Source organism: Diceros bicornis, chromosome 15, assembly GCF_020826845.1.
Source record: "Diceros bicornis minor isolate mBicDic1 chromosome 15, mDicBic1.mat.cur, whole genome shotgun sequence".
NCBI classification, from domain to species: Eukaryota; Metazoa; Chordata; class Mammalia; order Perissodactyla; family Rhinocerotidae; genus Diceros; species Diceros bicornis.
In genome coordinates, this window is record NC_080754.1 from 25518941 (window position 1) to 25541005 (window position 22065).

Genomic DNA, 22065 nt, shown 5'->3' on the forward strand with positions numbered 1-22065 from the left:
AGCCCTGGGTCAGCATGAGCAGCAAACACAGACGGCTAGAAGCCAAAAGGAGACCCTTCAGGCAAAGTAGAAAGCATGAAAGAACAAATACGAAGGTCACAAAACCAATCCTTGAAAAAGAGCTAAACTGGAAATACATTTCATGGTGTTTTTGTCTTTTCTCTATGCACAATTCGATATTTTTACTCTGTATCTCAGCTTTTAATTCTGATGGCTACCTCAAGGAAAATTTCCAGTGTGGGCTGTAGTTTGAAATTTGAGGTGGAGAAAGGCTCTTTTGGCCCAGTTAATATGGTATTTGCAGAGTTCCCAGTGTATATTGGAGGGACACAAACAGAGCACATACAGTCCCCACCGAGGACAAAATCCCTCCATCTAATGGGAGAGATACAGTCCTTTCCCTAGAAGTCCCTGCTGCCTGCAAGGAGGCCATCCAGAGCATAAACAACTGCCAATAACAACTGCCTTTCTTCCTCAACTCCTAACAGGAGCCTGGCATTTTATGTATAACCTCTCCTTTGATCCTCACAACAATTCAAGGTGAGTATCATTATCCTCATTTTGCAGATGAGGCAAATGTCACTCAGAGAGGTTAAATAACTTGCCCAGAGTCACATAACCGGAAATTGGCAGAGCCGAGATTTGAACCCAGGTCTTTCTGACATCCACTGTGCATACCACCTTCTGTGGGCCAAGTCCATTAAAGAAAACAGTTGGATGATTCAGGCAGAAACACACAAAGTAACATTTTGGCCCAGGTGGTGTAAACCCTATCATTTCCCCCTCCTGATCAAGTGAATGAAACACACCTGAGTTAAAAAACCAAGACCAGGGCCAGCCCAGTGGTGTAGTTATTATGTTCACGTGCTCCATTTCAGCGAGCCGGGGTTCACAGTTTTGGATCCCAGGTGCGGACCTATGCAACACTCATCAAGCCATGCTGTGGCAGCATCCCACATACAAAATAGAGGAGGGTGGGCATGGATGTTAGCTCAGGGCCAATCTCCCTCACCCAAAAAAAAAAACAAAAAACCAAGAACATTCCATGTTCCATATATTGCATGTGTCAATCGCTCACTGTCTTCTGTGCTTAGCGGCACATGGCATGAGTCAGGAATTTAGAGGAGGCTGTTTATCACGTCCTAGCCATGGGAGTAGTAATCTAGGCACATCTCCGCCTCAGTGGTTTCTTAACCCATCAGACAAAAACATCCAGAACATATAGTCAACTGAAGATGCATTTAAAAATATCTTGCAAAATAGTTGCCTCAAATTCTTTGTGGAACAAGAAGGGGTATAAATCTATACTATATTAAATATGTTCCCCATTTGTGGCTAGTTTTATACCACCGGATGTCCGATGATGTGTCTTGCGCACCAGGGACCACAGAACATCATGCTATAGCTCAGAAAGCTCATATTATGAGTGTTTGGTATTAGAATGGGGCCTACAGTATATTAAACAAATATGTTTATATGAACGGGTCCGTACCTGAAAAGGAGGACATGGGGGAATTGCAACATAGGCCCCTCTCCCCCCAAAAAAAGAATGCTGAGGAGGTCTAGTTAATAAAAGCCACTGGGTCTCACTGATTCTCACCCCTCATGGAAAATGCCAAAGACAAGTGCTTCTAGACAATGTATGCTGGCAGATATGAAAATGTAGTTGAAACGCTGCAAAACTCAGGTTTTCCAGCAATGGAGTGATTGGAACATAGAAAAGGCTTCTGCCCTAAATATTCCAAACCAGGTGACCCTTAGAATTACCAGGGAAATATTTTGAAAAGCTAATCCCAGGCCTTGTGCTGGCCTACTTGATCAGAATACCAAAGGTAGAAGGTGATTGGATATGGAATGTGTATGTGAAGTCCACGCTGAGAGTTATTTTCTAAATAATAGAAATCATTAGCATTTCAAAAAAACTTAATGGCCTTTTTTTTTCACACTTGCACTTAAACTTTTTCCACAACTCCTTTCTCCAGGCCAGATTTTTAAAAAGTCATCTCAATGAGATCATGAATGGCTGTCATTTTTAAAGTTAAGAGCTATGCATTGGTGTTAACTACTCATTCAGGATGCCAAAGGGGCTGTATAAAATAATGGCCTCCTATATACATGTGTATTATTTTCTCCGGGTTTTAAAGAACAAGTGTTCGGTTTGCCTACATGCATTTGTTTCTTAGATCTCTCACATATCAAACCATCATCAGACAGATGCACAGAGGTTGCAGGTGCACAGAGACAATCACAACTTGAGGTTTAAAAGGGGTGAAAAATTTCTGCAAAGCCTAATGAAAATATATATAATAAAGTGATCCAAACCGCTTCAAGTTAGGTCCTCGAGGATAAGATGGATCCTCAAAATATGTGAGAGATGCTTTCCAAGACCTTTGGAGTCCAGAAACATGCAACTGTGCAAATATCATTTAGCAGATGGATACGCCTTTATAAGAGGCAGCAGAGCACAGTGGTGAAGGACAGCTTTGGAGTCAAACCAACCTCGGTTCAGATCTCACTCCCTCCACTTGCCAGTTGTATGATCCTGGGCAGGACCTCTCAGTGCTTCAGTCTGCAAAATGGGGGTGGTGGTGTTACCCACCCCATAAGGTTGTGGTGCCACAATTCATACCAGACACTCAGCACTTTGGCTGGCACATGCTAAAAACTCAATAAATAATAGCTATTAATAATAATGACAATAAAAACAATGACATAAATGAGCTATTAATAATAATGACAATAAAAATATTTTTAAAAACTATTTTCCCCTTTAGAATTTTAATATCTGAATAAAGAGCAGAATGTCAAATTCAGCAGTTATAAAACTATTAAATTTTGCCACTAAAATAAATTCTACAGACCTAATAGCACATCTATAAACATTAGGGGACAACATTATGGAAAGGAAAATATGATTTAAAATTCTTAAGCCCCTGGTACAGCTGAACTCTGTGGTCACCAGTACCTTCACCATGAGTTCCTGCACAAATCATGTGTACGGCTCCTGGCTTCCTTCTGAATCCTAAGTATCCCCCGTCTTCCTCACAGCTCAGGATAACTACCATTTCAGCTTGATGCTGAAGTGTTTTCTCTCCCTGAATGAACAGTTTTGCCCAGCTGGAGTTCTTAGAGAGTTTCAGACTGTTGTTCTCGTTTCTGCATGGCAGCCTTTGCCATCATGAGCTGAGCCTCAGTTAAATGTGAATCATGCTCTTTAATTCATCCTGAACTTTTCTCTTGGCTAAGCGCCGTTGTTTTTTAGAATATTTCACTCCTCCAATTACACTAGAAGTTGACTTTCTTTGAGAGGCCATTGTTCTTGAAGAAACAATGATTCCGTTGCCTCAGATGGCCCGGTAGAGTTGGCATAGCCACCCACGCTGGAATATGGAAGCTGGGTCTGTAGCAGGCTCCTTCCCTCTTTCACTCAGTCACTCAGTAATCCGCTCCCTCAGTCAACCTTGCAGCCTGCACCAACCAACCGCATGCCTTGGAAAAATTACAGATTACTGCATATCATGGACCCTGGAAACACTTGAAATCAGGAATTTTAAGTCTGTTACTGCCAAAGACCTGCTACATAAATGGGTAAACTTTTCTCAGTTTCTTTCTGCCAAATGAATGTCATGCCCAGACTTGGTAGGACATAGGGCCTCTAAAAGAGTTGAAACAAGAAAACAAAACAAAACAAAAAGGGTATGAAATAAACACTAATGATCACTGCCACTAGGACCTCCTATTTAATGTGCCCCTATTTATATTATTCCTGGCTTGACTCCTGCTTATATGTCTGGGACATTGGGAAGCCACTGCAGGACTGCTCATTGGGAAACTAATGTGAGGAAAAGCGTATGAATTTTAGCCCTAACAAAGTTAGCAAAAGTGGCCAGTCAGCAATCCTCATGTGGATCCTGGACCTGGCTGGCTCCTTCTGAACCTTTAGACCAAGGAAAGTCCTACCCAGCACTCTGCTTCCTCCATTTCCTCTTCTAAGACAATGATTATGTATTTGCCAGGTTGCACTCTGTGCATTGGGTTGCTAGAAATACAGTAGGTTGCACTGATGATTTAATTCTGTTTTCTATAAAGGGCTACAGGATCTCATGCAGATTTTTGCAAAGTCATATGCAAATCACAGAGCCCTGGCCCTTTTCTTAACAGGATGGCAACCTTGTTCCTCGGTGGCACCTGGGACCTGGAGATCCTTTCTCCACTTACGTTTAGCGCACAGCCTGGGACTTGTCCCTGCAGCTCACCGGGTTAGCCGTGCCGCCGCTGGGACCTCCCACCTGGACTCCCATCACCCACCTCTCTTGAGACTGCTCTGGCAGGGCTGGTGTGGGGTGCAGCCTTTGCTCAGAGGGCAACATGTTCCAGGCAAAATCTGCCCACCTGGGCCATGGGCTCACCCCTCGGGGCTCCCTGCTTCTCTACTGGGTGCAACTCGAGGTTCCCGAGCTTCTCTCCAAAGTCTAAAATGGCGGGACAGTGGGGACCTGTGAGAGGCCCCATGGCCCGATGTACTTCCCCCGGCTCCCATCAGCAGAATTTGTACCAGGTGCCCCAGCCCTCGCTGCCCTAGAGGTCTGCATTGTGAGTGGACAGGTTTGTTAGAGGGACGTACTTATCTCTGGAGTTTTTCTCCAGGTTGAATGCTTCTATTGTCAGTGGCCGCCAATCTGGAAAAACCCATCATTCTAATCTAGCCTGCCTCCCCCACATCATGAGAAAGAGGGAGGAGGAAGAAGATGGTTTATGGTAGAGAAGAGGAGGGTGAACTCTAGCTGTGCCAAATATTGGCAACAACCACTGCCCCAACAAATATTCTATCTGGTTCAGCCTACCCGGGTTTTATCAAGATTTTCTAGCTCCTCCCTAACCTCATTCACTCCTGAGGTCTCTGGTTCAAAGACCGCCGTCCTAGCCTTCATTTGCTTCCAAATTATCCTGTTGGGAGTGGGGGTAGGTGGGAAGTGGGAGAAGAAATAAATGAACCAAATTGGCTATATGATGATAATTGTTCAGACTAGATGATGGGTACATGGGCATTCATTATACCATTCTCTCCACTTTTGTATATGTTTGCAATTTTTCATAATAAAAAGTTAAAAAATAAAAAAAGTCCTCCAGCTTCCAAGACACTCAAGAGAGAGCCCCAACCCCTAACGCGGAGTTTCCTGGAAACCCCACACCAAGGCAAGAGGCAAAGGTGATCCCATTACATATATATATATATATTCATTTTCTAATTTTTTTTAAGGCCCGCTGCTTTATTTTCAATAGACTAAATGTTATTTCTAAGAGGTCCTGAAGTTGGGCTTACTTCCCCCAGCTGGGTTATGGGGGAGGGCTGGGTAAAGGGTTCCTCGAATCCTGAAAGTTTACATTTCCATGTATCTCACAGTCTTCTTGTGAGGTTGGGACTTGTTCAGTGTTCTGAACTTTGCAGAGGAAACATGCTCTCGATTAAAAGTGTCATTCTCTGGAATTGCACCTGGCTCAGGAAAGGACTGTCTTTGTACTTGAATTCAAATCCAATGGAGAACCTTAACATGGGCATTTGCATGACTGAGAATTGCTGCTGTCTTTTTTCCGTATGTCACTTTCTTGAATGTGTTCTAATAAAATGATTCTAAAGCAGGCTGTTGATATACAGTGATTTATAAATACTTTCTGTTGAGTGCTGAGGCCCTTAATTTTCTACCAAGAATCCACCCCATCTCGCTTTCTGGAAAGATCTGTCTAGCTGGGGACAGATGTGATGAGCATACATCTGGCATGATGGCGGCACCACTGCAATTGCAGTCACTAATACGAATCATGTCAACCACAGCAATTTTGTCTTCTGGTTGCCTAGCAGCAGAATTTGTTTTCCAGAATAAAGATGGCCATCTATAGTAGATGAGTGGGGTGTAGGGGGGAGTGGAGGGGGCCGGACAAGAACAGGGGTATAATTCACTCTACCAGGGATGGGGCAAGGGAGCAAGGTGGAAGGAGAGACAAAGGCAGATGAAAAGAGAGTCAAGTTCAAACTTGTTCTGTTCAGTGATAAGACTCAGCAGGTTCAAATGATAATCAATTGTTAAATTTTATTTGCAAAATTGCACCTTTTGATATCAAGCCATGGCAAGTTACAAATCTCAAAATCTCATTAGGCAAACTGGAAGCAAATGGAGAAAATATATATTTCCAAAGGTAGATACTTTGAGAAACACTTTTTATCCCAATCTTTATCCCCCTACAGCTGAGACTGGATAGGGCACTCCCATGAACTAGTAACAAACTGAGGCCAGTTCTTGGGGAAAGGAGGCATTGTTAGAAACCTTATAAGGGGAAGAGAAGGCAGAACCAGACAAGGAGGGTTCCATTTACTGGGCACATTTCTCACACCAGATGCTGGGAAGGCACTTGATAGACATTATCTCCTCTAATCTTCACAGCCATCCTGAGAGGCAGTACTATCTTCATTTTCCAGGTGAAGACTCTGAAGCTAAGAGAAGTAAATAACTTGTACAAAGTTATACAGCCAGAAAATAGCAGATCTGTGATTCAAATTCAGATCTTTGAGCTCCAACCCATGCTTTTACAAACCTTAGGGCCGGTGGCCCAGTGTCTAGCCTGGGCTCTCCCGTGTACACTTCCCATGCATGGTCTTCACTTTAATGAATTGTACAACTTCTGTATGCCTGGGGGCTGAGAGGTGCAGAGCCAGTGTCCTGCTCTTCCTTTTGTGGTTGGAGATGCCCGCCAGGCCAGCTTCTTTGCAACTCACATCCACGTCCCTGTGACTTAGTTGTGTAGAGCACAGGCTGATGAGGCTGAGGTCACCATTGGGTTTTCATAGGGATTTGCTCACTCAGCAAATATTTGAATGCCTACAGGTGCTGGGCATTATGAACTAGGTGGGCAAATACAGACTCAGCCCCTGTTCTCAAGGAGCTTACCAGCAGAGGAGACAGACATTAATCAAGTAACTCATGAATGGATATAAAATTACAACTGGAAGGGACCTTGGAGATCATTGAGATCAACAGATGGAACAGACCCAGAAATGCTCAGCAGTTTGCCCAAGACCATAGAGCGAGTTAGGGGCAGAATGAGGACCAGCACTCAGAACTCTTCATTTTTATTCTCAGACTGTTTTTTCCCTACCATGTCACACTCTAGTCTGTCGCACACCCATAGACTGGCCCCTAACCCCAGCTAGCCATATAAACATGTTGATCCATCAGTACACTGTTCTCTATTCTCACTATTCTCACTATTCATGCCTAGGAAAAACCAGAGAGCACATTTTCAATGATAATCAAACAGCATAGTGAACCAAACCCCTGAGGATGGCATTTGTCCAAGCCTTGTTTACAGACTTATTTGAGAGCCCAAAGCAGGAACAGAGAGGCAAGGCTCCCATGCTGTGGCAACACTGACGAATAAGGATGCTTGCAGGTGTGTCTGTGTTTTGGTCTGACCCCAGTATTTTCTTATCTCCCAGGTTCAGCAGTCATTCATTCATTCAACAAATATTTATTGAGTGCCCACCGGGCACCAGGCACAGTTCTCAGAGCTGGGGGTACAGCAGTGAACACAACAGAGTGTCCTTGTGGGGCATACATTCTAGCTGGAGAGGCAGACAATGAACAAAATACATAAGTAAATAACACAGCGTAATAGAAGGTGGTAAATGCTACAAAGGAAAATAAATCCAGCAAGGGAGGCAGGCATATCAGAGGTGGGGATGCATTTTTAGGTAGGGTGGTTGGGAAAAAGACTACACGAGAAAGTGATGTTCTGGGTCATCATTTTATACACACACATACACAAACACACACACACACACACGCACGCACACAGAGCTGTGTAGTGTGATTTGAAAAGTCCCATTAGCCTTCCCCTACCTCTTTCAGAAAAATAAAATTTTCTCGGTAGTGTGTCCCAGAGCCCAGTTCCTAACTTTCCCATTTCTCCTTTGAGCTAAGACAATGGTTTTCAAACTGGAGTATACGTCAGAATCATCTGGAGGCTTGTGAATACACAGATTGCTGGGCCCCACTCCCAGAGTTTATGATTCAGTAGGTCTGGGATGGATCCAAGAATTTGCATTTCTAACAAATTCCCAGGTAATGCTGATGCTGCTCGTCCAAGGACCACACTTGGAGAGCCGGGAGGTTAAGCTATTATAGCTGGAATATCCCTGTTAAAATGAAACTATTACCTGAGAAAGGATGCATCCATTCATTAGGATCTATGGACATTTTCCAAGTAGCTATCCTGGAAGAACAGGATTCTTAAGAAGTGTGACTATTTTTTTTAACTGGGGTAAGTTTCAGAAGCCACAGCCTAAGACACCAAGCACTGAAGAGTTAGGGCAAGGGACAGATCCTGACAAGGTGGTGACAACAATATTTCATTTCTTGTCTATCAGTGCTTTGCATTTTCGTAGCATTTAGTACTTTTACAAGCCGTGTGCCCACTACTCTCTTTTGGCCTAACAGGTAAGCTGTGAGGCAAGCAGAACATGTGTCATCATTACATTTTATAGATAAGAAAATTGAGACACACAGAGGTTATGTGGCTTCTCTTGGGCTATCAAAGAGGAGAACCCCAGTTGCCTTACACCTAGTGCTGTGTTCTGTCTCCATTAACACCCTTCCTAACACTGGCTACAGCTTTCTGCTGGGGCATCTACCCCTGGGTCATTCAAACCCAGGACACATAGTCGCTCTTTGCTTTTTGCTCTGTTCAAAATCCCACTTGCTGCAAGTAGATTATCCACGTGGGTGGTTAACTGTGGCAAATACTAAGCCCTGCGTGAGATTCCTCTGCCATAAACGCGTCTCTCCTCCTCTCCTACCAGCTATTGTACAGGGAAAATGCCAACTCATTTTAATATTACCCGTAGCCAGAACTAATCATTACGAAGCAAACCTGCTGAGGGAAGGCCCGCATAATACTTTCCAAAGGCAAATAGACGTGGCATTGTGATTATGCGTACCGTTGCTTCCATTCCATTAGTCGAGATAATTGAAAGTTCTCTGTATCACTAAAGCACACAGCAAAATGAGAGTGGATTTTGTTAAATCTGATGGCTGGTGAATCACTTCTCAGGGATTTAAATATACCAAAAAAAAAAAAAAAAAAACAACCCATGGTCATGAAAGATAAAACCCTCCTTTGCTGTGCTTGCCCTTCCGGTTGTCTTCTCCAGTCCTGCACTGATCCCTCGTGGAGAGGGAGTGAGGTCTCCCGTGCATCTCAAGGACGGTGACCCCTGGGTGACAAGGAGCTGTCTCTCTTCAGCTTCCATACTGTCCTTGACTATCCAGGACCCCAAGGTTTTAGGAGTTTAATTGCTAAAACCGCCCTCGTCTGTCTCTCAACCCATTGATATTCTGACATCTTCCTCCCATGTTGCCATTGGAACCACACATTTATTCCATAAGCATTTATTAAGCACTTATTGTGTACCAGACCCTGGAAGAGCCACTGAGCAGGCTACAAAAAATGAGATAGAAATAATCTTACCCTCAAAGAACTGGGCATATATTAGAGTCACTCTGTAAATTATATAGTATAATTAACATTCAAGTATATTCTAGATTTGGATTATAAACTCATGTGAGCTTCCCATTTTCACTGATGAGTTATTTGGCTTCAACATAAAGTAGGCATCATTAGGAAAGAAAAATACCTGGGGAAGAGAAGAGTGGGGTGAGGAAGGAGCACCACTCCACAGTTCTGAGCACACACGGAGATGTGCATCAGCAGCCCAAAAGCATGGTAACAAGGGGGCAGTACAGGATCTGAAATCTGCCATAGATATTCCACGTGTGGCCATGAAAAATTGAATATATGAGGGTCATAAAGCTTGGATGATTAGAAATTCCGTATCGATGAAAGATCTCATGTGAATGTGTTTTTGCTGAGTTTTAGACTCCAAAGTGTGCTATAAGAATGGCTATTCCTTGGGCCGGCCCTGTGGCTTAGCGGTTAAGTGCACGCATTCTGCTACTGGTAGCCAGGGCTCAGATGCCGGGCACGCACCGATGCACCGCTTCTCCAGCCATGCTGAGGCCGCGTCCCACATGCAGCAACTGGAAGGATGTGCAACTATGACATACAACTGTCTACTGGAGCTTTGGGGGGAAAAAAAAAAGAATGACTATTCTTTAAAAAAAAGTAGTTCACACCTACTGCAACACAAGGACTGAGCATATAAGAAAACAGGTTGGAGGAGATGGGATGGGATGCAGAGGACTGAATTGGTTGGGTCAGTGTTAGAGAATCCATGAGAAGAAGAGATGAAGTATGTGTATGCTGCATAATCCAACAATGTGTATGTATGCACTTGTGTGTGTGCATATGTGTACACAAATACATATGCACAGAATGGTGTTGAAGGCCAGTAAAAAGGGTTTTATGAGGATATGAGCCCTTTAAATGAATTCCAAATTTGTAATGCAAAAAGGAAGACAAGTTGAGAAATCCAACGGTGCAGTCGGAAGATAAAGATAAGATTGTAGTTCTGGTGACCGAGTGGCTCAGGGAATACCTCTAACACATCTTACTCATATTTATATTGGACCTGAATGTGCAGCAGCTTTCACTGCCTGACCACCTTAAAGGAGCTGCTCAGACTCGGACTCCACTCTGCTTTGGGTTGGGCCTTGTGAATAGTGGATCCCAAGACAGAGGTTCAGGGCAGATGTGCAGCTGGATCTCAGATCTGTCCTGTGAACCCTATTCCTGCCAGCTCTGCAAGCCTGTCCTGGCCCTGGAGGGAGTTTTCACAGCACAGGTGCTGTATCCAGGCTTACCAGAGACCATCAAGGTTGCTAGTGGCATGATAATATAGCCAGACCCACTGTGAGTGGGTGTGGTCATGGATGTGGTAGCCAAAGGGAGAATTTAGAGGGTTCAGAACTAGCAGTGATGGGGAAGGGGTCTCTATGTATCTGCCTTTGAGTTTCTGGGGTGGTGGGATAAGGAGTGTTATTCTATTTGTAAGGATGTCCAGGGATTCTGTTGCCTGTCAATGTGACCTTTTAATGGGCCTTACCCCCAAGCACCGTGTAGAGTTTTTAGATTTGGCTGTGCCGAGTTCTGCTGGGTAGTTGTTATGGCACCCATTGGGGGAAAAGGAAGTACCAGAGTAGGAGTGGGGACTGAAACAGTTGATGGAGAAGCAGGGTCAAGATTTCATTGGTGTGGCACTCTCACTCTGAGAGTAACCCATAAGTATAGCACTCCAGGTGTTGCTCTGGTATCTCATAGATTCATGAGGACTTGCACAGGTATCTTGGCCTTGAGAGGAGCAAGTCAGTGATAAAATTGATTTACGCAGTTCAGTTCCTCCAAAGCTTGCTGGAAGTTAGCAATGGGAATAGGAGACTTTGTACTTCCCAGACTCTTCCACATTCTTATTTGGTATTGAAGATGCTGACATATTACTTTATTTTTGGTATTTCTGGGACTATCCAACCAGCAAACTTGTTAGAGAGCCATAGACATAGGCCTTGAAGCCAGCCCATCACAAATGATCTAAGTACTCTCTATCCACACTGCAAGGCCACACAGGCAGGCTTAGAGATGGAATAGGTCATTAAAGAGGGGGACCCTTGCAGGGTCTGATTGATTGGTTGGCGTTACAGAATGTGAGTGGTGACATTCTAGTTTAATGGCACAGCACAAGGTTGCTGGTGAGACCAGGCAGGTGCATAGCCTTCTGGGAGAGGCCATCAACCCAGCATTCTAGCTTCAGAGGAATGAATTGTTCAGAAATTAAAGTGAGAAGGTAATTAGCCCGGTGAGTCTGATGGTGTTGTGAAGGTGATTGCTTAGACCGTTGTCGTATGCCAGTTTCCCATCATGCCCTAGACCTCAAATTTGACTATAATGGTCAGAAATCTGGCTCTTTTTTCCTGGATTAAATGTCTTATAAAAGAATGCATATATGAGCAGACATGGTGGGGGGGGTGCAAAGGGTTGAGATGGGATAGCATCAATAGTTACATTGGACACATTGGTCTCTTTGGCAAATGTTTGACATGAGGGTGGAGTGTTAAGGATTATGCGCAAAGTAATGTGATGATTTGGATCCTGGAGAGTCCCCTCAATTATCAGGGACTATGGGAAAGGCTAATACATTCTCAGAGGTCGATGAGGGGGTCATTCATCCAAAAAAACAAGAGAATGAATATTGTTAATAATTAGTGATTTTCATTAAATACTAGATATTCATTACATGGTTTATTCATTCAACAAATATGTATTGAATACCTACAATGTGCCAGGCACTATTCTAAACAGAAACAGCACAGATAAGAATTCCTGGCCTCTTGGAGCTCACATTCTGGTGGGAATACAGACAAATAAATAAGTAAAATATATAAAATGCCACATGATGATACATGCTCTAGAGAAAAATATAGCTTTGAAGGGCTGTAAGCAGGGATTGAGGGAAGAAGTGAGAAGAGGATCTGAGTTCTCATGACTAACGTAATCAAGGATACAGAGTATAATGAAATTAGTCCAGATGGTCTCCAGGCAGATAGTGGTAATGAGGCTGTGAGTGCTGGAGGAGAGGGAGGGGAATGGTTCTGCTAGGAGCACACACAAGGGTTCAGAAATCTCTCTTCATTTCTCCCCAGAAAAGCATTAAGACTTGGGGAGGAGTGGTCTTATCTAAGAACAAGTAGGAGCTCTCAGGTAAGATGGCCTCTCCTCTAGCCTTCATGCCTCCACTGGAGCCAAGAGGGTGCCCAGGAGTGTGCCCCAGAAGTTAAGTCAGACTCCAGGCTACTCCCCCAGCCTCCACCAGGAGTCCCAGGGAGCCTTTCTGATAAGGTATTAGCCTAGGTTAAAGGAACCTGGATTCCATTGAGACTGATGAGAACCTCCCCTATGGGGTGAACAAACATCCATCAAAGTTCACCTGGTGAGATTCTTGAAACTAAATCCAGGTATCATCCAAGTATAAAATGAATCTAGGAACCAAGAGCCCATGAAATACACTATTCCTAAATCTTTGGAAGCTCAAAAAGGCATTGCAGATTCTGGGAAGTGTAGTATGGTATTTTTATCCTTAGTAGGTTTAAAATATGAATTCCCTTTGGTCACCTTCCCAATTCCCAGCAGACTGCAGGGCCCCTCAAGTCCCACTTGATAAAGTTTCATCAGCAGCAGGAAGAATAGTTTCCAAAATGCCTGTTTGGGGACCAACCCCACTCACCAGTACAAAGTGAGAGAACTGGCAGAGAGAGTCCCAGTTCTCTTTACCACAAACAGCACTGAGCCCCAGGAAACCCAGTGAAGAGGTGCAGGAATTCATGCTCGAGTCTTGGGATAGTAATTCATATAGAATCTTCCTTGGGCCCAAGTAATAGATATGTTCAACCTAGATCTGAGTCCGTGATAGCAGGAAGATGGCCCAGTCACAGTTGTGGTATAAATGTAGCTTCCCCATTTCCTTTCCCTAAACCCCACTTAGGACTCATTAAACTTGGGCAGCAGACTTGGGAGTTAAGGAGAAGCTGGCTCTCTCCTCCCAGCTGCATCAGTTTGCCCTCAAAGACAAGCTTTTGAGGGGAGCGCAAGGTACTAGCACGTGCACACACATATACACACACCCTCCCATTCATTGTGTGATAGCTCCCATCTAATGCTAAGCCTTACCTTGAGAAAGATTCATTATAAGACTAACTCCAGAGAGTTGTCTGCCACAGCTATATAGAAAAATTAGTCTCAAATGGCAGTGGTTAGCCCCTCTAGAAAAGGGCTTCATGGGACAAGTTCGTTGCAGCCCAGGTCTTGGTCCAAGAGCCAATTGGTATAATGGCAAACAAAATCACATTCTCCATGTGGCTATGAGAAATAGAATGTGGCATTTGGCTATTTTCTATTTTCTTGGATCAACATGTGTGCTCAGCAGGGGGGGTTCTGACCATACCTGGTATGGGTCAACTGTCTTTTGGTCTGTCCTGATAAAAATTTAGTTTGAACCAAAACTAAAACTATAGGATGCAAAAATGTTTGAACTTACATGTAAATGTGGATCATTAGCTGGATACAGAACCAGTATAATTTTATAGGATCCATGTCAAGTCATACTAGTAATTGGATTTGTCGTTGCTGCAGAGTAAGTTCCACAGGGGCAGGGATTCTTGTCTGCTTTTTTCACTGCTGTATCCCCACTGCCTATACTAGTGCCAGATAATAGTAGGTACTGCAAGTACAATTGCATAGTATAGAGCAGGTGCAATCTCCTTAGTGTGCAGAAATACCTGGAGAAATATTCTCCATCTTTAGTGCAACCAGGTTGGTAGGCAAATACCTCCATTGCACCACTGGGGAGTAGGAAGGAGTTCTGCAGAATAATGTCATACTTGGCAAAAACAAGGAGCATGCTGCTTGAGTTCCAGCTAACACAAGAGTAGAAGACAGGTTTGGTGCATGATCTGATAGGCAAAGTTAAAATCTAGGATCAAGGGCCAGAAGTGATAAACAGGGAAAGCAATTGAAAACTTAGCAAAGAGTCTCCAAGGCCATAATCAAATGAGCTAGTGGAAGACCAGGTGCACAGCAAGGTGTGAGAAACTACCATGTGGTTTGGTCACTGACACTTCAAAGGATTCTGTAAATGCTGACTCTTCTCTCAACGCAGTTTTTATTGGATTACCCACCCATGAGTTTTTAAATATATCATTTGACTTTCGTGGCTCTGTAGATCATTTCTAATTAAGAATGGCAAATGAGAAGATTGGAAAAGGAAAAGCACCAAGGGCCAGGAGCAATAAACAGGAGACTAAACCCAACAGAGCACATGTCCAAAAAAATGAAACAATTCCTATGAGAAGTCAGATTTGAAAAATGTCTCTCATTTGATTTGCTTCACTGAGTTGATCACTAAAGAGGACTAAAGTTCCAAACACAGTGTTGATTGAAAATGCACTTCTCCTCTCTGCCCTGCCCCACCCCCATGCCCATGATTCTCATTAAGCATTCCTGAAGCTCCAGGAAATGAAAATGTGAGGACTGATGCATCTGTTGGAGTCAGCCCAAGAGACGGTCTACATTGGGATCTGATGCCAATTTCCTGATAGCAAGTGAAACTGGCCTTCAGCTTGATTTTATTGAGCTCTAGGACTGTTCCAAAAGTACATACAAAGAATATAAAATATAGTCCTTAACTACAAGAATTGTACAGTCCAACTGGGAGAGAGAAAATGTAAATACTCAAAGAACAAAATTCATACCATGTATGATGAATATCTATTTCATTAGCCTGAGAGGTACAAAAGCTAGAATGGTCTCTCTTCCCTCTGTATGTCTATCCAAAACCAAGGATAAGTCATAGCATGTAATTGCAGTAATCTTCATGTTGTTTCAAAAAACTAATAATATGACTAATAATAATAATCATGGTAGGAGGAGGAACAACAAAAATAAAATCCAGTATGTCTGCTCAAATTGCATTCAATTTGTATGTGTCTATATTTGCCTTAGAATGGCCCCATTACATCTCTTTCCCTTTCTTAACTTTATCTTTCCTACCACTCTCTTAATGTTCTTGGACTCCTACCAATATCCATGCCTGAGACAATTCCATCCAGGGAAGAGAACAAAAGTATCTGTCAGGGTAAGCTAGGTTATACTGTGGTAACAAACAACTCTAAAAATATTGATGGTTTAAAACAACAAGGATTTATTTCTGGTAACACTACATGTTCATAATGGGTTGGCAGGGGACTCTGTTCATCACAGGGAATCAGGAAGTCTGGCTGATGAACCAGCTTCTAAAGTTGCCAATTACCATCCTAGACAGAAAGAGTATTCTGAAGAATCTTGACCCACAATTAAATGATCCGGCCTGGAAATGACTCAACATCAATGGCCAGAATTAGTCATACGACCCTACAAAACCATCAGGGGTCAGAAAAACAATTGAGTTATGTGTCCAGAAGGCAGAGAGCTAAAAATATTTGGTAAACATCAGAATAACTACATTAGCAGTTAACATCACATCATATTTGCAAATAATTTACATTTTGGCTCTAACTCAGATTTTTAAATTTTGGATCTACACAACAAGTGTGTGTGTGTGTGTGTGTGTGTGTGAATTTCAAACGTGTACATTGAAGTAATGTTATTCGTGTTTAACTCATTGTTTGCTTTCTGTTACTCCCACTACCTGATTTCCACCAGGCCCTGTCCGTGAGTATTAGGCCCTACACGTATTGAGTCAGTACTAATGTCAATGTCTAGTCAGAGTATGACGACGAGAAAGCTTCTTATTCTTCTTGAAACTTTTTCTAGACTTAAGGAATCAATTTTTGAAGGTACAATATCCTGATGAGTCTAGAGGAACATGAGCCCTTCTGTATCTTAGGGCTTAATTTATTACATTATTTATATGCTAACCTGTAGAGATTTCTATTGGCATCTGGCATCAGACTGTGTACAGTAGGGATATGAACTTATTGAATCTTCTATGGTAGCATCACTGACTAATGTTTGAAAGGATGTTTTACCTGAATGTAAGAACACAACCCATGTTCCACATTGCTCCTATTGTAAGTAGTGCTATAAGATTACATAAGATCAAATTGTCTGCAAACACAGGGTACTGGATACAAGCAGACCCTGGCAAGAAAATATAGCACCGCAATGGGATGAAAGGAACCCTGGGTTGGAGTCAGGAAATTTGGTTTGGGTCCTAATTCTGCTGTTGACCAGCTGTATGAGCTTTGAAAAACATTTTAGCCAAATCATCTATCTTTTCAAAACCTCAGTTTTCTCATCTATAAAATTGGAAAGTAATAGGAACTTATCTGTAAATTTCATTCATGCTTAAACATTCTGTTTTTCTGTTACTGGCTTAGTTAAACTCAGAAGTCTATGACTTTCTTTTAGTGGGAAAAATCAACAATCACACATTCTAAGTAATACAGAATTGGGAAAATGATATTTATATATAAAGTTAAACCTAATTTTATATATAATTATTATCTTTATTGATAAAAGAGACGTAGTACTATAAAGCAGTAAATTTTAAAAAACTGTTTAGCTTTGAAATACAGGCAAAGAAGTTGTCAGACACTAACATATATGCTCTATTTTCTCATTCATTTATTTATCCATTCATTAAAAAAATATATTGAACCTTTACCATGTAATTAGCTGGGTTAAATGAGCAGAGAGGGGGAAGGGAATTGAGGCAAGAGCATTACTGAAATAGTGGATCATGGAATCCAAGCTGCATAAGAAGGAAAGTGATAAAAGGAGTGTATTGATGGATTGGGAGAAAGTAGAGTCCCAATGAACCAGAGCTCCCAATGGGGTTTTAAAAAGGTCACAGTAAGAGTAATTAAATAAGCAAGTTGGAAGGAGAATAAGGAAGGAAGATGTGAGACTTCTGCTTCGGAACAAGATAGAGAAGCAAGGACTAGATATCTCCCTGCCTTAAACAACCAAAAAAACCCAGACAAAATATAAGAAACAATCATTTTCAAGACACTGGACATCAGACAACAAAGGACACTGTGATCCCTGAGAGACAGGAAACCAACGAAGTGAGCCCTGTGAATACCCTAGCTTACTGCCTTGAGTTTCCAGGTTTCAGTGCAGGGAGAGGTAACCCGGTGGTGTCCCTGAATTAAGAAGACGGAGCTGAAAGTCCGGTGAGACCAAGGCAATGGGACTTCACAGAACCAAATAGTGGAGAGAAGAAAGAGTATAGAAAGAGAATTCTGGAGATCTTCAGAGGATCTCCCACAAGAATTCATCATAGTATTGATCAGCACATACATATGAGGAAACTACTCCAGGATGGGGAAGAATTACCTGAAATAATTAGAGAGAAGAGTATCCAGTGCCCACAAAGGGCCTAGAATAGTGCCTGTTCCCACCAGCCAGACTGGGAAACCTCAAATTCACAGGGCATCAGCTTGAGTACTCAGAAGGGTCTTATCTTAGTAGTGGGGAATAATAAGCCCTATACGAACGAGGCTCTGGTTCTGCCTAACAAGTCTCAAAAGGTTCAGACTGTTTCAAAGTAACTTAACTGCATGCCAGAACAAAGCTCAAGAATAGTTGTAGGAATATAAAAATACTGAGGACCCAATAAGGTAAAATCCACAATATCTGGCATCCAATCAGAAATTACCTGGCATGCAAAGAAGCAGGAAAATATGACCCATAATGAGGGAGAAAAAAATCAATCAAAACTTACTCAGAAGTGACACAGACGTTAGAATTAGCAGATATGGACATAAAAACAGTTATTATTAACAGTATTCCATACATTTAAAAAGTTAAGTAGAGACACAGAAGACATAAAGAAAAATCCATATTGAACTTCTAGAGGTGAAAACTACAATGTCTGAGGTGAAAAATACCTGGATGGGATTAATAGTAGATTAGACATTGCAGGAGAAAACATAAGTGTACTTGAAAGTGTAGTAATAGAAACTATCCAAAATGAAACACACAGAGAAAAAATAATAATTTTTTAAAAAGAACAAAGCATTAGTGATCTGTGGAACAACTTCAAGCAGCCTAATATTGATGTAATTGGGGTTTCCAAAAGGGGAAAGGGGACAGAAAAATATTTAAAACAATAATGGCTGAATATTTTTCAAATTTGATGAAGACTATAAACCCATAGATCCAAGAATCCCAATAAACCCCAAGCACAAGAACTATGAAGAAAACTACACTAAGACATATCATAATCAAATTGCTCAAAACCAGTGATAAAAGAAAAAATCCTAATAGCAGTCAGAGAAAAGCAGACATACTATATACATAGGAACAAAGATAAGGATGACAGCATATTTCTCGTTGAAAACCAGGCAAGCATGAAGTCAGCAGAGCCTCTGAGTGGAATGCTGAAAGTAAAAAGACAACTCTCAACCTAGAATTCTATACCCAGTGAAAATATCTCTCAAAAATGAAGGCAAAAGAAAAATTTTTCTGACATACAAGAGCTGAAAAAAATTCTTTACCAGCAGATCTACACTACAAGAAATGTTAAAGGGAGTCCCTTAGGTAGAAGGAAATGATACCACAGGGAAGTATGGATCTACACAGAGAAATGAAAAGCACCAGAAATGACAAATGCATAGGTATATACAAGATTTACAGATAAAGAACAGTATGAAAGAGCCTTAAACAAGCATGTTTAAAATCTTCAAAGAAGTAAAAGAGGAATACTATATCTGAAACCAAGTGACTATAAAACAAAAATACACACAGATGAATAGAGAATTACCGATTGGAAAATAGAAGTGAGGAAATCACTTAGAGCACAGCCAGAGAGGTAAAAGAGATGGAATGAAAAGTAGTTTTAAAAAGAATTCTGGAAAAAAGTGGAGAGGATGGCAAAAAGACATTTTTTCAAACAGAACATGACTAAGAATTTTCCAGAAATGAGGAAATATAGAAACAGTGTAATGAAACTAGAGAAAACCAAGAATAAAAAAATCTTGAAGTCAAGAGAGAGAAAGAACTGGTTACCTAAAAAGGAACAGCAATCAGCCTGATAACAGGCTTCTCATCCACTACCACAAAGACTAAAAGAGAACAGAGTAAGAGCATCTATGTTCTAACAGAAAATCTTTGTGACCTAGAATTCTATGCCCAGCAAAATTATAATTTAAGAGTGAGGGTGAGATAAGGATATTTTCAGTCATAAAAGAACTTAAAAATTTTACTACTCATAATCCTTACTTTTTTGCAAAGAGAAAAATGAACCTAGAAAGGAGGAAATAGATGTGAAAAGATATTGTAAGTAAAAGGAACACTAAAACATGGTAGTAATTATAATTTAACGTTGAGTACAAATAATAATAATAGTCATTCAAAACAAAATGGAGTGTTCTCAAGGAGAGGAAAGCAAGCCCAGATCGTTGTCTGACTTGAGAACAGGAGAGAATTAGGAATTAACTTAGACTTTGATAGAAAAATATAAATTTGTAAGGATGATGTAAGGATAGCCACCAAGAGAATAGAAATAGAATATGTAATTTCAATACTGGTAGAGGAAAATGAGGAGAATAAAGCAATCTTGATTAATCCAAGAGAGGAAAAAAAAAAAGAAGCTAAGAGAATTCATGGAAAATAGAGTGAGAAAGAAGCCCAAGTATGTTGTTAATCACAGTAAATGCAAATAGATTTAATTAAAATAATTAATTATTTAAAACATAATTAATTAAAATATAAATACTTTCCAATTGGATCTTCTAGTCAAAATTCAGGTATACGAGATGTAAGAGAGAGGCAAGTCTAAGGCAATGATACAGAAAATAAAGAGATGGAAAAAGATATACCAAGCAAATGTTAACCAATAGAAAGCTATTTAGAAATTTTAACGTCAGATAAAATGTAATTATTTTAAGCTCTCATTCTTTAAATTCTTATTATGCGTGGTATGCTTATTACTCCAGCAAAGCTAATACAGAAATTGATACCTAGAATTGGGGTGCTGCCAGACCAAAAATTTTAAAAAAGAAAGAAAACAATAACAACAAAAGAAAATATGTGGTATTGGCTTTGGAGGTGAGCTGAGGATGGAGGAAAGTGTCATTGGAGGCTGGAAAAATGGAGACCTGCATTTTGCAGAGATGAAACATTTGGAAAACCATCATTTACAATAATTTGGAAGGCAGCTAATGTATCTAATTAATTTGTAGACTAAAATGAAGAGCGTTGGAAATTTTTAAAAGAAAAAGAAATAATTGAATGTTTAAACAAAAGTAGTACCAATTATGTGTGGTTTGTAACACATGTAAATGTAAAATGTATGTCAATAATAGCATAGAGGCCAAGAAGGGCCAAATGAAGTGTATTATTGTAAGGTTATATATACTATCATGAAGTGGTATAATATTGTTTGAAGGTAGACTGTGATAAGTTAAAGATGTATGCCATAAATCTTAACACAACCACTAAAATAACAGAAAAGAGTTATAGCTAATAAGCTGCCCTAGTTTGCTCAGGCTACCATAACAAAATACTGAGTGGTTTAAACAACACATTTATCTTTTCACAGTTCTGGTGATCAAGGTGCATGATTAAGGTGCTGGCAAATTTGTTTTCTGGTGGGGGCTTTCTTGCTGGCTTGTAGGTGCTGCCTTCTCTCTGTGTCCTCACATGACCTTTCCTCTGTGCTCCCAAGGAGAGAGCTCTAGTGTCCATTCCACTTTGTTATAAGGGCACCAGTTCTACTGAATTAGAACCCCACCCTTTTGATTTCCTTTAACCTTAATTACCTTCAAAGTGTCCTATCTCCAAATACAGTCACATTGGGGGTTGGGGCTCCAACATATGAATTTTGGCAGAGGACACAATTCAGTCCATAACATAAACCAATAAAGGAGATAAAATGGAATCATAAAACATTCTCAGGTAATCTAAAAGAGGGCAGAAAAGGAGGGAAAAGAGAACAAGGAACAGACGAGAACTGTAGAAAACAAATAGCAAGAAAATAGACTCAAACCTAATCATATTAAGAATCACAATTTAACTGCTTTAAACATCCCAATTAAAAGGCAGAGGTTGTCAGATTCGATTAAAAAAACAAGACCAGGGACCAGCCCAGTGGCATAATGGTTAAGTTCATGCGCTCCACTTGGGCGGCCTGGGGTTCGCAGGTTTGGATTCCAGATCCCAGGTGTGGACTGACACACTGCTTGTGAAGCCATGCTGTGGCAGCGTCCCATATGAAGTAGAGGAAGATGGGCATGGACGTTAGCCCAGGGCCAATCTTCCTCAGCAAAAAAAGGAGGATTAGCAATAGATGTTAGCTCAGAGCTAATCTTCCTGACAAAAAAAAAACCACACAAAACAAGGCCAAACCATATGCTGCCTATAAGAAATGTGCTTTAAATATGAATATACAAATAGGTTTTTTTAAAAAGATACCATCCTAACACTATTAAAAAAAACGCTTGAGTGGCTACATTAATATCAGCCAAAGTAGGTTTCAGAGCAAAGAATATTACCAAGAATAAAGATGGATGTGTCATAATAATAAAGGGGCCAATTCAACAGGAAGACCTAACAACACTA

At 41.2% G+C, this 22065-nt stretch overlaps 1 protein-coding gene across 5 annotated transcripts in view; it reads left to right on the forward strand.

The window, feature by feature from the left end:
* The window catches only part of KALRN (kalirin RhoGEF kinase), a 633650-nt gene that overhangs the window by 447768 nt on the left and 163817 nt on the right, over window positions 1-22065 (forward strand). For 2 of the 5 annotated variants that reach the window (XM_058555948.1, XM_058555950.1), the window contains exon 34: window positions 4162-5633. The exons of the other annotated variants lie outside the window; for them this stretch is intronic. In XM_058555948.1, the coding sequence (XP_058411931.1) occupies window positions 4162-4224 (63 nt within the window). In that variant the 3' untranslated portion in view covers window positions 4225-5633. Of the gene's footprint in view, window positions 1-4161; window positions 5634-22065 lie in introns of those variants that run through there. 5 annotated transcript variants of the gene reach the window in all.